Below are 17,275 nucleotides of genomic sequence, written 5' to 3'. Positions count from 1 at the left end.
ATGGCAGACCATCTTGATTTTGACCATCTGGACAAATTTGCTCTCAGCTTGATGTAACAATTTGCGTTTACTGTTGACCTTGGCAAATAACCATTATTATAGTTCTGTTTTAAAATTGGGTTCAGGCAGCCTTATTTATATGGGCACAGAGAAGTCACCAGCTGTATTTCATACAGAAAAAAGAAATTAGGAGGCCGTTGAATAAGATTCAATTGTTACTGAACTTTTTACACCTCCAGAATGTATTTGTTTGATATTTTCATGTCATATAGCAATTCTCTAAAACAGTTGCAAAAGTAATTGAAATCACAAAATGTAATTTACATGTATCTTACAAGTAATGACATAAAGTTCATTCTGTTTTCTGTTCTATTTCTATTTAAAAGGGTCCGCGTGGGTTGCCAGGTCCTGCAGGTTTTAATGGGAAACCTGGAAGGAGGGTAAGAGCATTGCTCAGCAGAACCTCAGCTGTAAATTCTCCACAATGGTTCCACTAGGATTAGATTTTTTTTATTTACAAACATTGCTACTGTAAAATTGTGCATGTTCAGACACGCCCACATATACAGTATTTAGCTTGTTTCTTGTGAATATTGCATAAGTGTGTAGTGCAGTGACAAGGTGAATATGCTGTATTATGTGTTTCTTCTCAGGGTCGTTCAGGGGCAGACGGAGGTCGAGGAGCTCCAGGAGAGACAGGAACAAAGGTGAGTTCATGAAACAACTTAGGTAGCACAGCAATAAAACACGCTAGTAGACCAGAACTGACATCTCAAACTCATAAGTTCGAATCTCAGCTTTGCTGCTGGCAGGCTTGGTGTCTACACAGACTGTTGTCTACTTGATCTAAAGTAGGGAAACGTTTACTGTGGAGGCTTAAGGGCAACCTGAAAGCAGCAAGGGCTCTGGGGGCTTCCTGAAAGCAACAAGGGCTTTGTGGGACCGACTGGACCCAGCAAAGGATTCAGAAGACTGCCCAAAACTGGCAAAGTCGAAGGAGCCTGAGGAGCAGCTCAAACCAACAGAGAACCGAGGGGACCTTTTCAGGATCGACCGAAGAGCCAGTAATCTGTACATATAAGGGTTGCCAGTTTGAGCAGAGGGGGTTATCAAACTAATGTTTCCAACAGTTACCTACAGCACAACGACATCTTCATTGGAAACTGAAAGTTTTTTGTTATATGTTGTTTTATTTTATGTGTTTTAATAGGAAAATCTGCTTTAAATAATGAAATTAATAATATTTTAAATGACATGATAAGAGATACTACATACAGATATTGGCATTTGTGACCAACGTTAATTTGACCCAACACAGAAATACGAACAGCTGTAGACAAAATCCGGTTGACTTGTCCAGTGAGCCCAGTCCAGAATCCTGATCTAAGAACAGTGAGTATCTGGGCAGTCGAGCTGCAGGACAGCAACAGTCCATAAAGCTGTCAGTGCTGAGTCTATTAGGAGGAAATGCGGGGCCTTCTGCTGCCTGACTTCCACCCACAAACAACAGCAGATGGAGGGGATCCACAGAGACGGCCTGTCAAACCCAGCTGCTTTTCGCTCACCGGAAATAAAAAGTAGTGACATTGAGAAGAGAGAGTGGACTCTGGTCAGGCTAATGAAGCACCGGGTGTGTTAGTGTATGCGTGTGAATGTACATTCTACACATCCTGCTCATTTGCTGCTCGGTCTTTTGCAGGGTGACAGGGGCTTTGATGGACTACCAGGGCTTCCAGGGGACAAAGGACACACAGTGAGTGAGGAGCAGGGCACTGCTTAATCAAATTCCATAACCCCAGTGCAGTCAGGCACATCTTTTTAACTGGGAGATGACTGTGAATCCCAGTGCAGTCATCCTGCTCCATTCTCTTTCATCTGGTTCAGAATATCCAGTGAGATTTTTATTTAGTTTGACGTATTGGCATGTGTTTAATTTCTTATTTGTCTTTTCAGGGGGATCGAGGAAAGCCAGGTCAGCGTGGTCCACCCGGGGAGCGTGGAGTGAAGGTGACAGAAGTCTTATTTGTATCTATTTATTGAAATAATTAAGTTCAATTTACACTATTTGTAAGCGAAATGCTTTTATTCAGTCATTTGAGTTGCTATCGATGGAATTGGATTTTGCAAGTTCTCTGCTTTCAACAGAGAAACCCTGTCCAACCTTCCATCTCTCAAACACACCCAGTTGTGTTTGCTGGATGCCTTTCATAAGGTTGTCTTATCTTTATAGCCCTAGTAAATGGTTGTAAATAGCTAATCAGAGCATCTGTTACTGCCCTTAAGTGAATAAATTACAGTACTTTACAACTGATGCTCTGTTTATACTTGTAGTTTGGTTCCCCGGTCCGGCCCTACCAAAAAGAGATACATCAAACCAAAATACATAAAAAAGTGACATATGACGCATCCATATGTCACTTTTAGGTGGGAGGGAGAAAAAGGGGATAAAATGCATAAACAAAGAAGTCAAAATAGCCTTCGCACATACAAAAGCAGGGACTCTGTTCTCTCATAGCACGTTTCATCTCCTGTATTTGGTTTGTTTATATGCCTTTGATTCGTATAGCGTATAGAATTCGTTTAGAAACAGACTGACACCCCCCTGCTCTGGCGCTCTTGGTCCGCTTATTTGGTGTGTACCAGAGTTAAAAAAAATTAAGTGCCCACGCTTGCTATAACGAACCACACTAACAAAGCAATTGCACCAGGGTTCATTTTAATCAAAACAAAGCTGACAAGTATAAACACAACCAAGTGTAGTTTCTAGTTGCCAAATCAGAGCATCTGTTCCCACTCTAAAGGTATTAAATTACAGTACTTTACGAGTGAGACTGTGTTTATACTTGTAGTTTGGTTCCGTTGGTCTGGACCGAACAAGAAAATGATACATTGTTACATTTTAGTCCTGGTTTGCTGATCCAAAATACAAATTAACCAAATTACATGTATGCAAAACCAAATACAAATAATAGTGAAATATGATACATGTATGGCATGTTTTGTGAGCCAAAAAAGAAAATGCACTTATCAGGGTTGTGTATACCTGCTGGTATTTTTAGCAATTGGAAACATATCAGGCAGTGGTAAAATGGATAAAAGAGTCAAAACCGCTCCAGAAATTCACACCAGAATTCGTTTAGAAATAGACTGACACCCTCCTGCTCAGATGATCTCGGTCCGCCTATTTGGTGTGCACAGAACCAAAGTAACAGAGCAATTCCACCAGGGTTCTTTTATTCGAAACAAAGCTGACAAGTATAAACAGAACTAAGTGGTAGTTTCTAGTTGCCAAATCAGAGCATCTGTTCCCACTCTAAAGTTACTAAATTACAGTACTTTACCACTGAGACTGTGTTTTTACTTGTAGTTCGGTTCCCCTGGTCCGGCCCAACCAAGAAAATGATCTATTGTTATTTTAGTCCTGGTTTGCTGATCCAAAATACATATCCACCAAAATACATGTATGCATAACCAAATAATAGTGAAATATGATACATGTATGATACATGTATGTCCTGTTTTGTGAGCCAAAAAAGAAAATGCACCTATCAGGGTTGTGTATACCTGCTGGTATTTTTACCAACTGGAAACATATCAGGCGGTGGTAAAATGGATAAAAGAGTCAAAACCGCTCCAGAAATTCCTCCACTGAACACACCAAAGATGGTGCTCTGTTTTCTGGCTGCATGTTTCATCTCCTGTATTTGGTTCATTTAAATACCTTTGATTCGTTTATCTCTCACACCTGAAACTAATCACACCAGGAATTGTTTAGAAATGGACAAAGACCCACCTGCTTAGACACTCTTGGTCCACTTATTTAGTGCACATGAGAGTTTGAAAGGAAGCATCCACACTTACAGTAACGAACCACACTACAACAATTGCACCAGGGTTCATTTAATTAAAACAAAGTGGTAGTTTCTTGTTGCCAAATTGAAGCATCTGTTCCCACCCTAAAGTTATTAAATTACAGGACTTTACCACTGAGGCTGTGTGTTGTTCGGTTCCTTGGGTCTGGACCAAACAAAAAAATGATATTGTTACATTTTAGTCCTGGTTTGCTTAGTGTTCACATTCGGAAATTAACTATTTAAAAACACTTATTGGAGTTGTCTATACCTGCTGGTATTTTTACAGCAAGAGGTGATAAAATAAGTAAAAGAATAATTCCTCATCTGCACATTTACCTTTATCACTGTTGTTAATGAACTCTCTTCTCTCTCTATGCATTTAGTGTCTCATCTTGTGACATCACGTCATGTTTGGTTTATTCAGATGCCTTCGGTTTATATTGTGTTCATACCTGAACCAGTATTGTGTTTGCACCAGAATTAGTTTAGAAATAGACCAAGACCCATTTGTTCAAGCGCACTCGGTTTGCTTATTTGGTGTGCACCAGAATTATAAAAGCAGACGTCCACACTTACTGTAACGAACCACAGTAAAAGAGCTATCGCACCAGGGTTAGTTTTGAGTCGAATCAAAGCTCAACAAGTATAAACACACTCTAAATCACTGAAACCCGGGATTTCTTTTTAACAATTGTATTACTCTATTAGCTAGGTTATTTCAGGGCAGCACCATGTCTAGAAGGAAAATGAAGTACCTTTAACCTTTAGCTAATGTAATGCTTTGAAAATCAGACTGTTATCTGGTGAATGTTAAGAATCACAATGAGTGCCGCTCAGGTGTCACAGTGGTAAAACACGCTAGCACACCAGAGCTGGTATTTCAAATACGTCGTATCAAATCTCAGCTCTGCCATCCGGCTGGGCTGGGCAGCTACATGAACAACGATTGGCTGTTGTTCGCAGGGTGGGAGCCGAACAGGGTTCCTCATGACTGGTGCAATTACGACCTCTGCTGGCTGATACCGATACAACCCAACCCTGATAAGATGCAGATGCAGTCGGTTACTGCACACGTGTCGGAGGGGGTGTGTGTTAGTTTTGAAGCTCCTCAGTCAGCAGTGGAGGGTTGTATCGGTAGAGGTGAAGCGTAACACTAGTTATTGGATAGTTATTGGACACATCCAGTAATTGGATATGACTAGATTAGGGGAGAAAAGGGGGGGGGGGGGGGGGGGGTGTTGAATTGGACAAAAAGAGAAAAAAAAATCACAATGAATGTTGAAGCAGAAGCCTCGTTAAGTGTTTAGTCAAAAAGCTTCCGAAAGTCCATGCTGTCCCAGGTGTACCTGTGGAAAAAAAACCCTCATGAATGTATAAAAGGGACATGAGCAACAATCAGCGCTGTAAATCCCATTATGCAAAGTTGTGCAGTGTATTATTCAGCAATTCATGCTGCTCAAAGCTTTCGACAGGGACCAAACAAGAATATTTTTGCATATATAACTCTTTTCTTTCAGCTCCATGATCCACTGCAGAAACTCGAAACGCCTGTGTTTTACTAAGCTGCACTATAATGGAGAGTTATCTCTTGTGCTTGATGTAGTAGATAAGAAAGTCTGAATGATGTGCTCTGTTTTAGGGTGGAGATGGACCTGTCGGGCCGAGAGGACAACCAGGTGAACCTGTGAGTAATACACACACACACACACACACACACAGAAAGAGAAAGACACATGGTTGATTAGCCGTACCCCCGGTTCTATTAGGGTCTCTGCAGGAAAGCTGCGTCTTTAAACACATCAGCCGACACTGAGCGAAAGTGCAAGTGCACGGTACTGCAGTGGACACGACACGAGCATTATTACTGAGCCGGAGGAGAAGGCCGCCGCTTTAACAGACGGAGAATGCGGCAGAAATAAATGCAGGCTTAGAGATAGATGGGTTGGGATATTGCTGCAAAGGCGGAATGAAACCCTGGCCTGTATGATTATATTTCCATATCAATCACCTCCTTGGAGATCACAGATGCAGCGCTGACGTTCAGGGTAACGTTCAAAGGCTGATATGAACTAAACACATACACGTACACACACATGCAGCCCAGTTTGATGTGCATAAATCACAATCACAAATACCGCACATACATACAGTTATATAAATGTGCAAACACTGACCACCTAGTTTTTTGTATTATAATAATATAGTAATAATGTATTATAATTCCTCTCTACTGATGCTGACCTCCACTCCTGACTGAGGAGAGCCGTGACTAACACACACCCCCTCTGACACATGTGCAGTAGCCGACTGCATCTTTTCACCTGCATAAGGCGAGCTCATATGTGGCTCAGATTCAAATACATAGAGTCACAAGCTCATCCCAGAATCCGCCGTCCCTGTGCAGGCACCATCAATCAGCTAGTTATGGGGAATCCCCTCTGGCACTTTCCCTACAAATAAGCCAAGTAGGCGCCCAGCCTGCCGGTAGCAGAGCTGAGATTTGAACTCACAAGTTCGAGATGACAGCTCAGGTGTGCTAGCCGCTTTTATCACTGCACCACCTGAGCGCTTTATATGTACAATTTTAAATGTTCAAGCTGCATGGGGTAGAATTCTGGCTAAAGTGAATGTAAGATATACTACAACAGCAGCCAGAGTATCACAAGATGCAAGCTTTTTTGCAAAAGTCTGCCATGTTTTCATTTGTGAACAGCACAGATATTGAAAAGGACCCCGGAAAGATGTTATTTATAGGTTTGATTAGCAGAAGAATGGTAAAGAACTCTGTCTAGCCATGTTTTTCATATCTAATTGTTTTTATATTGTCATTCTTTGTTATCAAAAAATTTTTTTTTACTTTATTTAAAGTTAACAATTATGACATCACTATTATTTTAAATAAAAAAAGAAAGTTGTCGGGTGCTCAAGTGGCGCAGCGGTAGAACACACTAGCACACCAGAGCTCACGAGTTCGAATCTCAGCTCTGTGATTGGCTCATCCGTTGGTTTGGCTGTCAGAGAGGATTCCTCATAACTGATGCAATTACAACCTCTGCTGGCTGATCGATGGCACCTGCACAGAGACGGGGGATAATGGGGATCAGTGTGTGACTTGTACGCAAGGCTGAGCCCTATATGAACCCGTCTTGTGCAGGGTTACTGCACACGTGTCGAGGAGGTGTGTGTTAGTCACGCCTCTCCTCGGTCAGAGTTGAATCAGCAGCCGTAGAAAGGAAGCGAAATCCAATCAGGCAATTGGGTACGACTAGATTGGGAGAAACATTGTGAAAGAAATGCTGTGAAGAAGTTTGGGTTAAAAAACTGTGAAGAAGACTGTGCACTTGTTTGTACTAATTTGAGTTTAAATTTGTTTTATTCAATACCAATTTGGTTTTTAGTGGCTTTATTCCTCTATCCTGTCTAATTAGCTAGCAAACTCTCAATCTAGGCAGCCTAATGTTCTTATTTACATTAAATTTATGACATTTAACTCAAACGTTTATCTAAAGTGACTTACAAATGTATCTGAATGCAGCCCAGTCAGTTGAGGGTTACAAACCTTGCTCAAGGGCCCAACGGTGATAACTTGGTGGTGATGAGCCTTGAACCTGTGACTTTCTGAAGTCCGGTATCTTAACCTTTAAGCTATCGCTGCCCACTGTAGCACTATTTTTTCTTACCTTTGGGTTTTCTTTGGGTTTTCTTCAGACAGAAAGTACAAATAAACCCCAAGCATCAATAAGCTCATGTCACTAATTGGGAAACTGGTGAAATATTAATAACTCCATTTTGGTAGGAACATTTAACTACTTTACTAATATTTGTAGGAACATGGTAGGAACACCTATATGTGGCTCTTGCTTAACCGGATATATAAACGTGTGCAGCTCACCCTTAACCAGACTATAAACTTCTGTGTTCATTTCAGGGCCAGAGAGGACTAGTGGGTCCAAGAGGGCCTCCTGGACCACCTGGACAGCCCGTAAGTCACCAAGCTATTAATATCTTCACTGATCAAATCAGACACCACTTAATTGAAAGGTCACACTGCATTGAACGACAAACTCAGATAAAGAGCATATTACAGTGGGGCCAAAAAGTATTTAGTCAGCCACTGATTGTGCAAGTTCTCCTACTTAGAAAGATGAGAGAGGTCTGTAATTTTCATCATAGGTACACTTCAAAAAATCCAGGAAATCACATTGTAGGATTTTTAAAGAATTTATTTGTAAATTATGGTGGAAAATAAGTATTTGGTCAATAACAAAAGTTTAACTCAATACTTTGTAACATAACCTTTGTTGGCAATGACAGAGGTCAAACGTTTCCTGTAAGTCTTCACCAGGTTTGCACACACTGTAGCTGGTATTTTGGCCCATTCCTCGATGCAGATCTCCTCTAGAGCAGTGATGTTTTGGGGCACGGACTTTCAACTCCCTCCACAAATTTTCTATGGGGTTGAGGTCTGGAGACTGGCTAGGCCACTCCAGGACCTTGAAATGCTTTTTACGGAGCCACTTCTTCGTTGCCCGAGCGGTGTGTTTGGGATCATTGTCATGCTGGAAGACCCAGCCATGTTCCATCTTCAATGCTCTCACTGATGGAAGGAGGTTTTGGCTTAAAATCAAAGCATGATGTTTCCACCCCCGTGCTTCACAGTAGGTATGGTGTTCTTGGGATGCAACTCAGCATTCTTCTTCCTCCAAACATGACGAGTTGAGTTTTTACCAAAAAGTTCCATTTTGGTTTCATCTGACCACATGATATTCTCCCAATCCTCTTCTGGATCATCCATATGCTCTCTGGCAAACCTCAGACGGGCCTGGACATGTACTGGCTTAAGCAGGGGGACATGCCTGGCACTGCAGGATTTGAGTCCCTCTCGGCGTAGTGTGTTACTGATGGTAGCCTTTGTTACTTTGGTCCCAGCTCTCTGCAGGTCATTCATCAGGTCCCTCTGTGTAGTTCTGGGATTTTTGCTCACCGTTCTCATGATCATTTTGACCCCACGGGATGAGATCTTGCGTGGGGCCCCAGATCAAGGGAGATTATCAATGGTCTTTTATGTCTTCCATTTTCTTACAATTGTTCCCACAGTTGATTTATTCACACCAACCTGCTTGCCTATTGTAGATTCACTCTTCCCAGCCTGGTGCAGGTCTACAATTTTCTTCCTGGTGTCCTTCGACAGCTCTTTGGTCTTGGCCATGGTTGAGTTTGGAGTCTGTTTGAGGCTGTGGACAGATGTCTTTTATACAGATAACAAGGTCAAACAGGTGCCATTAATACAGGTAACGAGTGGAGGACAGAAGAGCTTCTTAAAGAAGAAGTTACAGGTCTGTGAGAGCCAGAAATCTTGCTTGTTTGTTATTGACCAAATACTTATTTTCCACCATAATTTACAAATAAATTCTTTAAAAATCCTACAATGTAATTTCCTGTATTTTTTTTTCTCATTTTGTCTCTCATAGTTGAAGTGTACCTATGATGAAAATTACAGACCTCTCTCATCTTTCTAAGTAGGAGAACCTGCACAATCAGTGGCTGACTAAATACTTTTTGGCCCCACTGTATGTAATCAGAAGGACTAAAATTGATTGCCTGTTGTGTTCTGCTGTTATTATTTCTGGCATTTTAAATAATTAGAAAATTGAAAGTACTGTATTATGCCATATAAATGTCACTGGAGTTGATGGTCAGCTGAGTTCTGTCCAATAGGTGGAGCTCATAAGCAGCTGTGACTTAGGGCCAGTAAGACCAGAAAATTTTTGGCTTCACAAGTTTTCCTGAAACCAAGGAACTAGTCTGTTTTTGAAAAGTGTTCATTAATTAAACAATAGTTACATTTGAAATGTGGAGTTTTGCACGTATACATATCCAGTTTAGTGACCTTTTTATTGTATTTTGTCCTAGGGTGTCCGAGGCGTGGATGGAATTCATGGGTTAAAAGGTGACCAGGTGGGTAATAATGAAATTCTATATGCACGAGCTGCTTATGCCACCCCAAGACAGAGTGATGCAAACAGTTTATTGCTGAGAAATTGTGTAAATTGATTTGTTTAGGTGTATATAGCAACATAGTCTTACGCAGTTCAATGCAGAATGCTGAGGTGCATAGTGTGCAGAGGTCGCCAACTTTCTGCAGAGTCAATGGCTACAGACCTCCAAACTTCATGTGTCCTTCAGATTAGCTCAAGAACAGTGTGTAGAGAGCTTCATGGAATGGGTTTCCATGGCTGAGCAGCTGCATCCAAGCCTTATATCACCAATCACACTTCTCCTTCAGGCAATCCGATGGACGAGTTGGGGTTTGACAGTTGCCAGGAGAACGGTACTTGTCTGACTGCATTGTGCCAAGTGTAAAGTTTGGTGGAGGGGGGATTATGGTGTGGGGTTGTTTTTCAGGAGTTGGGCTCGGCCCCTTAGTTCCAGTGAAAGAAACTCTTAATGCTTCAGCATACCAAGAGCATACAAATTTATGCTCCCAACTTTGTGGGAACAGTTTGGGGATGGCCCCTTGCTGTTCCAGCGTGACAAAGCAAGGTCCATAAATACATGGATGAGTGAGTTTGGTGTGGAAGAACTTGACTGGCCTGCACAGAGTCCTGACCTCAACCCGATAGAACACATTTGGGATGAATTAGAGCGGAGACTGTGAGCCAGGCCTTCTTGTCCAACATCAGTGTCTGACCTCACAAATAGAGTAATTGGTCATATATATACAGTGTATCACAAAAGTGAGTACACCCCTCACATTTCTGCAGATATTTAAGTATATCTTTTCATGGGACAACACTGACAAAATGACACTTTGACACAATGAAAAGTAGTCTGTGTGCAGCTTATATAACAGTGTAAATTTATTCTTCCCTCAAAATAACTCAATATACAGCCATTAATGTCTAAACCACCGGCAACAAAAGTGAGTACACCCCTAAGAGACTACACCCCTAAATGTCCAAATTGAGCACTGCTTGTCATTTTCCCTCCAAAATGTCATGTGATTTGTTAGTGTTACTAGGTCTCAGGTGTGCATAGGGAGCAGGTGTGTTCAATTTAGTAGTACAGCTCTCACACTCTCTCATACTGGTCACTGAAAGTTCCAACATGGCACCTCATGGCAAAGAACTCTCTGAGGATCTTAAAAGACGAATTGTTGCACTACATGAAGATGGCCAAGGCTACAAGAAGATTGCCAACACCCTGAAACTGAGCTGCAGCACAGTGGCCAAGATCATCCAGCGTTTTAAAAGAGCAGGGTCCACTCAGAACAGACCTCGCGTCGGTCGTCCAAAGAAGCTGAGTGCACGTGCTCAGCGTCACATCCAACTGCTGTCTTTGAAAGATAGGCGCAGGAGTGCTGTCAGCATTGCTGCAGAGATTGAAAAGGTGGGGGGTCAGCCTGTCAGTGCTCAGACCATACGCCGCACACTACATCAAATTGGTCTGCATGGCTGTCACCCCAGAAGGAAGCCTCTTCTGAAGTCTCTACACAAGAAAGCCCGCAAACAGTTTGCTGAAGACATGTCAACAAAGGACATGGATTACTGGAACCATGTCCTATGGTCTGAGGAGACCAAGATTAATTTGTTTGGTTCAGATGGTCTCAAGCATGTGTGGCGGCAATCAGGTGAGGAGTACAAAGATAAGTGTGTCATGCCTACAGTCAAGCATGGTGGTGGGAATGCCATGGTCTGGGGCTGCATGGGTGCAGCAGGTGTTGTGGAGTTACATTTCATTGAGGGACACATGAACTCCAATATGTACTGTGAAATACTGAAGCAGAGCATGATCCCCTCCCTCCGGAAACTAGGTCGCAGGGCAGTGTTCCAGCATGATAATGACCCCAAACACACCTCTAAGACGACCACTGCTTTATTGAAGAGGCTGAGGGTAAAGGTGATGGACTGGCCAAGCATGTCTCCAGACCTAAACCCAATAGAACATCTTTGGGGCATCCTCAAGCGGAAGGTGGAGGAGTGCAAAGTCTCGAATATCCGCCAGCTCCGTGATGTCGTCATGGAGGAGTGGAAAAGCATTCCAGTGGCAACCTGTGAAGCTCTGGTAAACTCCATGCCCAGGAGAGTTAAGGCAGTTCTGGGAAATAATGGTGGCCACACAAAATATTGACACTTCAGGAACTTTCACTAAGGGGTGTACTCACTTTTGTTGCCGGTGGTTTAGACATTAATGGCTGTATATTGAGTTATTTTGAGGGAAGAATAAATTTACACTGTTATATAAGCTGCACACAGACTACTTTTCATTGTGTCAAAGTGTCATTTTGTCAGTGTTGTCCCATGAAAAGATATACTTAAATATCTGCAGAAATGTCAGGGGTGTACTCACTTTTGTGATACACTGTATATATATGCTTCCCAGACCATAATAGAGAAAATAGTCCATTATTGGGGTCCTTTGCTATATTCACTGGCCCTTGACCAGCACCAACATACACAAATTAAGAACATACAATGTAGGGCAAGCTCTAACCTAGTGGTTACGCTACTACACTAGTAATCAGAAGTTTGCTGGTTCAAGCCCCACCACTGCCAGGTTGCTGCTGTTGGGCCCTCGAGCAAAGCCCTTAACCCTCAGTTGCTTAGACTGTATACTGTAACTGTAATGTAGGTCGCTTTGGATAAAGGCGTCTGCTAAATGCCAAAAATGTAAATTGGGAAATTCCACTTGACTGATAACAACCTCCACTTTCTGACATGGCTTCCTCATAGATATGAGAGCATGACTGCTGGGATTAGCAGCAGCAGTGAGGTTAAACACACAGTCAGTTTTGGGACATTTCCATGCTGAATTGCTCAGTTTGCATCCACAAGGTTTCTTAATGCATATAAGTGGATTTGTTTTGGTTGGCATTATGATTTGAGCAGAGGTGGAAAGAGTACTAAAATATTGTACTCAAGTAAAAGTACTATTACTTTAATGATTTTTTACTTAAGTACAAGTAAAATTACTAGTCTAAAAATCTACTCAAGTAAAAAGTAACTCATTTAAAATGTACTCCGAGTAAACGTTACTTAGTTACTTTTTTAACGAGGGGGGGGGGGGGGGGGTCTCTTCTGTGTAATGCAAACAGGACAAGTGGATATAAATCTCACAATAGTTGTTTTTAATTCAAATATAATAGAAAAACATGTTGATACAACATTTAAAACATTTAGGGGTGTGTAATGTGTCATTTTAGTCCCATAAAACTTTTTCAAACTGTATAACCACTAGTGATGTGTCGTAGAATGATTCGATTCTATTGAACGGCCCTTTAAACTGAAATGAAGGAACCGAGTCGCGCTTCTGGGAGTATATACAGTGTATCACAAAAGTGAGTACACCCTTCACATTTCTGCAAATATTTCATTATATCTTTTCATGGGACAACACTATAGACATGAAACTTGGATATAACTTAGAGTAGTCAGTGTACAGCTTGTATAGCAGTGTAGATTTACTGTCTTCTGAAAATAACTCAACACACAGCCATTAATGTCTAAATAGCTGGCAACATAAGTGAGTACACCCCACAGTGAACATGTCCAAATTGTGCCCAAATGTGTCGTTGTCCCTCCCTGGTGTCATGTGTCCAGGTCCCAGGTGTAAATGGGGAGCAGGGCTGTTAAATTTGGTGTTTTGGGTACAATTCTCTCATACTGGCCACTGGATATTCAACATGGCACCTCATGGCAAAGAACTCTCTGAGGATGTGAGAAATAGAATTGTTGCTCTCCACAAAGATGGCCTGGACTATAAGAAGATTGCTAACACCCTGAAACTGAGCTACAGCATGGTGGCCAAGGTCATACAGCGGTTTTCCAGGACAGGTTCCACTCGGAACAGGCTTCGCCAGGGTCGACCAAAGAAGTTGAGTCCACGTGTTCGGCATCATATCCAGAGGTTGGCTTTAAAAAATAGACACATGAGTGCTGCCAGCATTGCTGCAGAGGTTGAAGACGTGGGAGGTCAGCCTGTCAGTGCTCAGACCATACGCCGCACACTGCATCAACTCGGTCTGCATGGTCGTCATCCCAGAAGGAAGCTGACGCACAAGAAAGCCCGCAAACAGTTTGCTGAAGACAAGCAGTCCAAGAACATGGATTACTGGAATGCCCTGTGGTCTGACGAGACCAAGATAAACTTGTTTGGCTCAGATGGTGTCCAGCATGTGTGGCGGCGCCCTGGTGAGAAGTACCAAGACAACTGTATCTTGCCTACAGTCAAGCATGGTGGTGGTAGCATCATGGTCTTGGGCTGCATGAGTGTTGCTGGCACTGGGGAGCTGCAGTTCATTGAGGGAAACATGAATTCCAACATGTACTGTGACATTCTGAAACAGAGCATGATCCCCTCCCTTCGAAAACTGGGCCTCATGGCAGTTTTCCAACAGGATAACGACCCCAAACACAACCTCCAAGATGACAACTGCCTTGCTGAGGAAGCTAAAGGTAAAGGTGATGGACTAAACCCAATTGAGCACCTGTGGCGCATCCTCAAATGGAAGGTGGAGAAGTTCAAGGTGTCTAACATCCACCAGCTCCGTGATGTCATCATGGAGGAGTGGAAGAGGATTCCAGCAGCAACCTGTGCAGCTCTGGTGAATTCCATGCCCAGGAGGGTTAAGGCAGTGCTAGATAATAATGGTGGTCACACAAAATATTGACACTTTGGGCACAATTTGGACATGTTCACTGTGGGGTGTACTCACTTATGTTGCCAGCCATTTAGACATTAATGGCTGTGTGTTGAGTTATTTTCAGAAGACAGTAAATCTACACTGCTATACAAGCTGTACACTGACTACTCTAAGTTATATCCAAGTTTTATTTCTATAGTGTTGTCCCATGAAAAGATATAATAAAATATTTGCAGAAATGTGAGGGGTGTACTCACTTTTGTGATACACTGTATATACGACTCTTTAAAAGGAACCGAGCCAAAAGATCTGACTCCCCATCACAGAATTCACTGCAGCAGTTTCCCCAGACGCGATTTATTAGCGTTTATTTTACTCAGTAACGGATGTTATTTAAAATGTAGCAAATGACAATTTCTAATACAAAACATACTTAAGTAAAAGCAAAATTACAGGCTGTAAAATCTACTTTAAAAAGTACAAGTACACAAAAAAACGACTCAATTACAGTAATGCGAGTAAATGTAATTAGTTACTTTCCACCTCTGGATTTGAGCAGGGATTTGTTCTGCAATAAGTGTAGCTTTTAAAAAAAATGCTTCAGTAAGCTAGTGTAGTCCACTGGTTCATGGCTGAGCTGTTGTTGGTTCTGGACTCCGTTTTTTACCAATATTAACATTTAGAGGAGAAATTTAAGATAATGACCTAAAAGGATAAAAGGATGGCATCCAATGAGTAATGCTAAAGGTCACTGAGCTTTTTTCAAGTGCTGTTTCTATTCATGTTAAAAACCAAAGCCCTTAAGCAGTACTTTTTGTAGAGTACTTTTTTTTTTATTTACATTTTTTCCCCCAATTTTTTTTATCCCCCAGTCTAGTCGTGTCCAATTACCCTGAATGCGTCCTCTATACTCATTCGCCGCTGACTGAGGACGCCTCTCAACTGACATGCGCCCCCTCTGGTACGCACAGTCAGTACAGATAGTGCATTTTTCACCTGCATGAGTCAAGTTCATATACTTGACAGGCACCGTGCACGGAGGGCCACACCCCCATCGGCACTATTCCTCAGCCCTGTGCAGGCACCATCAGTCAGCCAGCAGGGGCCGTACCTATGATACGACGTTCTTACCCCTTACCCTGAACAACAGCCAATCGTTGTTCATACTGCCGCCCAGCCCAGTCGGAGAGGCAGAGCTGAGGTTCGATACGATGTATTCAAAACCCAAACTCTGGTGAGCTAGCGTACTTTACCGCTGCGCCACCTGAGCGGCCTTTTTGTAGAGTGCTTGAGGTGCTGTAGGGTTAGACAGTTTTGCTGATTCTTTTAAAGCTTGCTCTGCATCTGTTTGACAAAAATATAATTCATGTCAGCGTCAATGCTTTGATAACAGTAATTTTTGAAGTTTGTTAGGAGCGCTAATTCGCCTAATGGATTCTTGTGTCAGAATCACAAAGGTCCGTATTATAAAAGCAATTAGCAAATTGCTATATTTCGCAGCCCTGACGTTACCTGATAAAAGGAACTTTTCTGACACACGCCAATCAGAACAATTGATTTCTTTTGAGGTTCTGAAGGGTAACCTCACACTGCACTGATTTAGAGGAAATGTCTCAAGCACTACAGCACATAGAAGCCAGCTAATCTTAAATCACATCGTATCTACTTACTATATTATTATGAATATTCAGCAATCATAATAATAATCATAACAAAAGACTAACGTCTCTTTTATTTCATTCCCTTCAAGGGCCTGTCAGGAGAGTCCGGTCCTCCAGGACAGCAAGGAAACCCAGGAGTGCAGGTCCGTCCTTCTTATAAATCCATTAGCAAGACAAGACAACACTTATTACGTGGCACTCAGCTCTGTCCTTATTCTGTTCCTTACAGGGTTTTCCAGGCCCTCAGGGTCCGATTGGTCTGCCAGGAGAGAAGGTAAGCCATGCGTATGCCTCTAATAATCTGAATGTGATGGGTTTGAACTCTGACCTTTGGCAGGACTGAGAGGCGCGTGCTCCCACACTTCACGCAGACTCCTGACATATAGTCGATAGCGAGAGTCCATGCTCGGTCCCAGCGGCAACACTGATAGCAAATCTACCACCCTGTTTGAAGTGTTCTCCCTGTAGCCTGCAGCTTGTTAGGATAGTTTAGAATGACATTTTTATTCCTTTTATCATAATATTTTGGCCATGTGTAGCAGCTGCATTGCCGCGGGACCCTGAAGGGTTGCAGTGTGGAACTGACAAGGAGTGTTGCAGGTAGGAGTGGCTGGTCAAACACAATTGCTATCAAAGATATTGACCCCACCCCAAAAACAAGGTTTATACTTGTATCCTCGCTGATGATGTAGCAAATGAACAAAGAAACTGAATGACGTAGTATTTCTAAGTACCAGGATATTTTGTTAATGCTGCCATGGCACAATTATTCAAGCCCTATGTAACATTGCTGATCTTTAAACCTACTGCTAGTCTGTATGACCTAAAGTTGGGTTACTACATGATTACACCATTGGGAACTCAAAACCGACCTTTAATTTGCTTCAGCTGTGATGTGTTATACACCGATCAGCCATAATATTAAAACCACCTCCTTGTTTCTACACACTGTCCATTTTATCAGCTGCACTTACAATATAGAAGCACTTTGTAGTTCTACAATTATTGACTGTAGCCCATCTGTTTCTCTACATACTTTGTTAGCCCCCTTTCATGCTGTTCCTCAATGGTCAGGCCCCCACAGGACCACTACAGAATAGGTATTATTTGGGTAATGG

General features: G+C 42.3%; 1 protein-coding gene across 1 annotated transcript in view; it reads left to right on the top strand.

Annotated features, from left to right (window-relative positions):
- The window catches only part of col5a3a (collagen, type V, alpha 3a), a 180,503-nt gene that overhangs the window by 98,827 nt on the left and 64,401 nt on the right, over positions 1–17,275 (top strand). Inside the window, exons 16-24 of the mRNA XM_063015234.1 lie at positions 387–440; positions 654–707; positions 1,700–1,753; positions 1,954–2,007; positions 5,494–5,538; positions 7,783–7,836; positions 9,768–9,812; positions 16,247–16,300; positions 16,387–16,431. Coding sequence (XP_062871304.1) covers positions 387–440; positions 654–707; positions 1,700–1,753; positions 1,954–2,007; positions 5,494–5,538; positions 7,783–7,836; positions 9,768–9,812; positions 16,247–16,300; positions 16,387–16,431 — 459 coding nt within the window. The remainder of the gene's footprint in view (positions 1–386; positions 441–653; positions 708–1,699; positions 1,754–1,953; positions 2,008–5,493; positions 5,539–7,782; positions 7,837–9,767; positions 9,813–16,246; positions 16,301–16,386; positions 16,432–17,275) is intronic.

This window comes from Trichomycterus rosablanca, chromosome 2 (assembly GCF_030014385.1).
Source record: "Trichomycterus rosablanca isolate fTriRos1 chromosome 2, fTriRos1.hap1, whole genome shotgun sequence".
Taxonomy (NCBI): domain Eukaryota; kingdom Metazoa; phylum Chordata; class Actinopteri; order Siluriformes; family Trichomycteridae; genus Trichomycterus; species Trichomycterus rosablanca.
This window is presented reverse-complemented; position numbering and strand designations above follow the sequence as displayed.